Source organism: Octodon degus, unplaced genomic scaffold, assembly GCF_000260255.1.
Source record: "Octodon degus isolate 3935 unplaced genomic scaffold, OctDeg1.0 scaffold00009, whole genome shotgun sequence".
Classification (NCBI taxonomy): Eukaryota; Metazoa; Chordata; class Mammalia; order Rodentia; family Octodontidae; genus Octodon; species Octodon degus.
Genome location: NW_004524585.1, coordinates 29,632,351 through 29,634,294, shown reverse-complemented (window position 1 = coordinate 29,634,294; position 1,944 = coordinate 29,632,351). Strand labels below are relative to the sequence as shown.

The following is a 1,944-nucleotide window of genomic DNA, read 5'->3' as shown; positions in this document are numbered from 1 at the left end:
GGAAGGTCCTTGCAGGAGGACCCAGGAGCTGGATCAGTTAAGATTTTACTCACTTAGAGCTGTCATTCCAATCCTCCAATAAGTGACTCAGTAGGCAAATCTGAGAACCAGCCAAGAGGAGTTAAAGCCACGCTTGGTGTGAAGCATGACTGCCTGGAAACTCTCCACCGGCCCCTACTCTTGGCTTGGTACTCTTCCAACTGTGCAGAATCTGCCTTGTGTACATTCATGTGGAAATATTCATGTGGAAAGGTTTCCACCAGTGGCTGCAGAGCTGACTGACCTGCTACGATTTATATCAAATATACATGGCTATTATTTATTGAGCAATTTTTTTGTAGTGGTCTTTAAAAATCTTAATTAGATAAAGTATTGTGCATTTCCACAAATACCTGGTGAGTTGGGACAAGAGAGATGTCGTGGTGCAGCCATTCAGGGTTTCAGTGGCGAATGTGTGGTCTCACCTGGGAACAAAGAGGCTTTTTCTGTCAGGAGCCTGAGATCTCTGGGCTTCCTGTGTTAGGATTGAAAGCCTGAAATTCGAGGATCCCTTCCCACCTCAAGCTTTTTCTTCTCTTCTTTGACCTCTCTGTTTCTCCTCTTTCCTAACACCAAGTATTGCAGCTGGGGTCACAGGCAGGATCAGAATGGAAGATGCACTCACAGGTGGCAGAATGACATGGTGCTTTCTTTTTCTTTCTTTTACTAAACTCAAGATTTGACAAAAATATGAAATGAGATTAGGAAGATCTCTTTTTAAGACTCTTGTTAACAATAATGTGCAGCTGAAAGTCCTAGTGTAAGAGATAATGGCATTTGCAGAATGTGGGTAGAGATGATAGCATTGGAGTGGAACGGGCACTGAACAGCCGCGTGTAGGAGTCAGACGCAAAGAGCCGTGCAGCGCCTCCTCCAGACCCAAGCATGAGGGACCCCTACCTGGGAGCTTCAGGGAGCCCCACCTGTCTTGGTCCACTGCACGTCTTCCTTCCCATAGGGCGCACATCGCTGGTGCATAGGAGGCATGCCCTGGCTCCCCTTGGAGATCTCTCCTGGCCATGATGGCAGCCACTGCATGTGGCTATTCACACTTCAATTAATTGACAGAGAATAATTTTTTTTAAAAATCGGTCTCTCAAGCATTTCAGGCACTGTGTAGGCACGTGTGGATGGCAGTCGTTTGACTGGATAGTGCAGGTGATGTGCAGTGTTTCCATGAGCGCAGGAAGCTCTCCTGGACAGTGCTTGACTCTGCTCCCAAGGCCCAGGTCCCAGAATGCTGTGGCTCAGAGTCTGTGTCCTGGACTCGTGGAAGGCTCTTTCATGGGTTCTTCCTCCTAATGGTGGTCTGCATTGCTAGGGCCTGAGAGGCACTCGGGTGACTTTGTGGGGCTGAGGAGAGAGTGGGCAGAGATTGCACGGCCACTTGGGCACGCAGAGCTCTGGGACCCTGGGGTGGAGCTTGGCTGAGAAAAGGAGAGGCTGTCCCTGGGCCCACAAGGTGAAGACTTTCTTTCTTGGCTGCAGGCCCCTCACAGGGGTTGAGAATTTAAGTCTCAGTCTGATTGTCCACACCTTTGTGTTGATATATCTGTCCACAAAGAATATGACGTAGCTATTACACACTTAGTTTTGTTTCTTAGTTTATAGCATTTAAGTATCTAGTTATATAGGTCAACATCCATTTGTGCTTTTACTGCAGGTCTTGTAGGGGAGAGTGTAGGCTGGGAGCTGTGTGGGGCATGTGGACAAGATTGGTGAGTTGTCAAGGACAGATTCCTTGAACAGAAGATATTTGTTCAAGAGAAAAAAGGAAGGTTCCTAGCCTAGAGGAACATCCCCAGACATAAATTCAGAGCTGGCTCTGAATCAGTTCAGTGGAATCAACTGTCTTGGGTGCCCACTTGATAAAGCCCCACAGTTGTAGCGTGTGGCTTCTGGATT

At 47.7% G+C, this 1,944-nt stretch overlaps 1 protein-coding gene across 1 annotated transcript in view; it reads left to right on the top strand.

Annotated features, from left to right (window-relative positions):
- The window catches only part of Rhobtb3 (Rho related BTB domain containing 3), a 64,356-nt gene that overhangs the window by 26,794 nt on the left and 35,618 nt on the right, over positions 1-1,944 (top strand). The window contains exon 5 of the mRNA XM_012512929.2: positions 823-875. Within this exon, the coding sequence (XP_012368383.1) occupies positions 823-875 (53 nt within the window). The remainder of the gene's footprint in view (positions 1-822; positions 876-1,944) is intronic.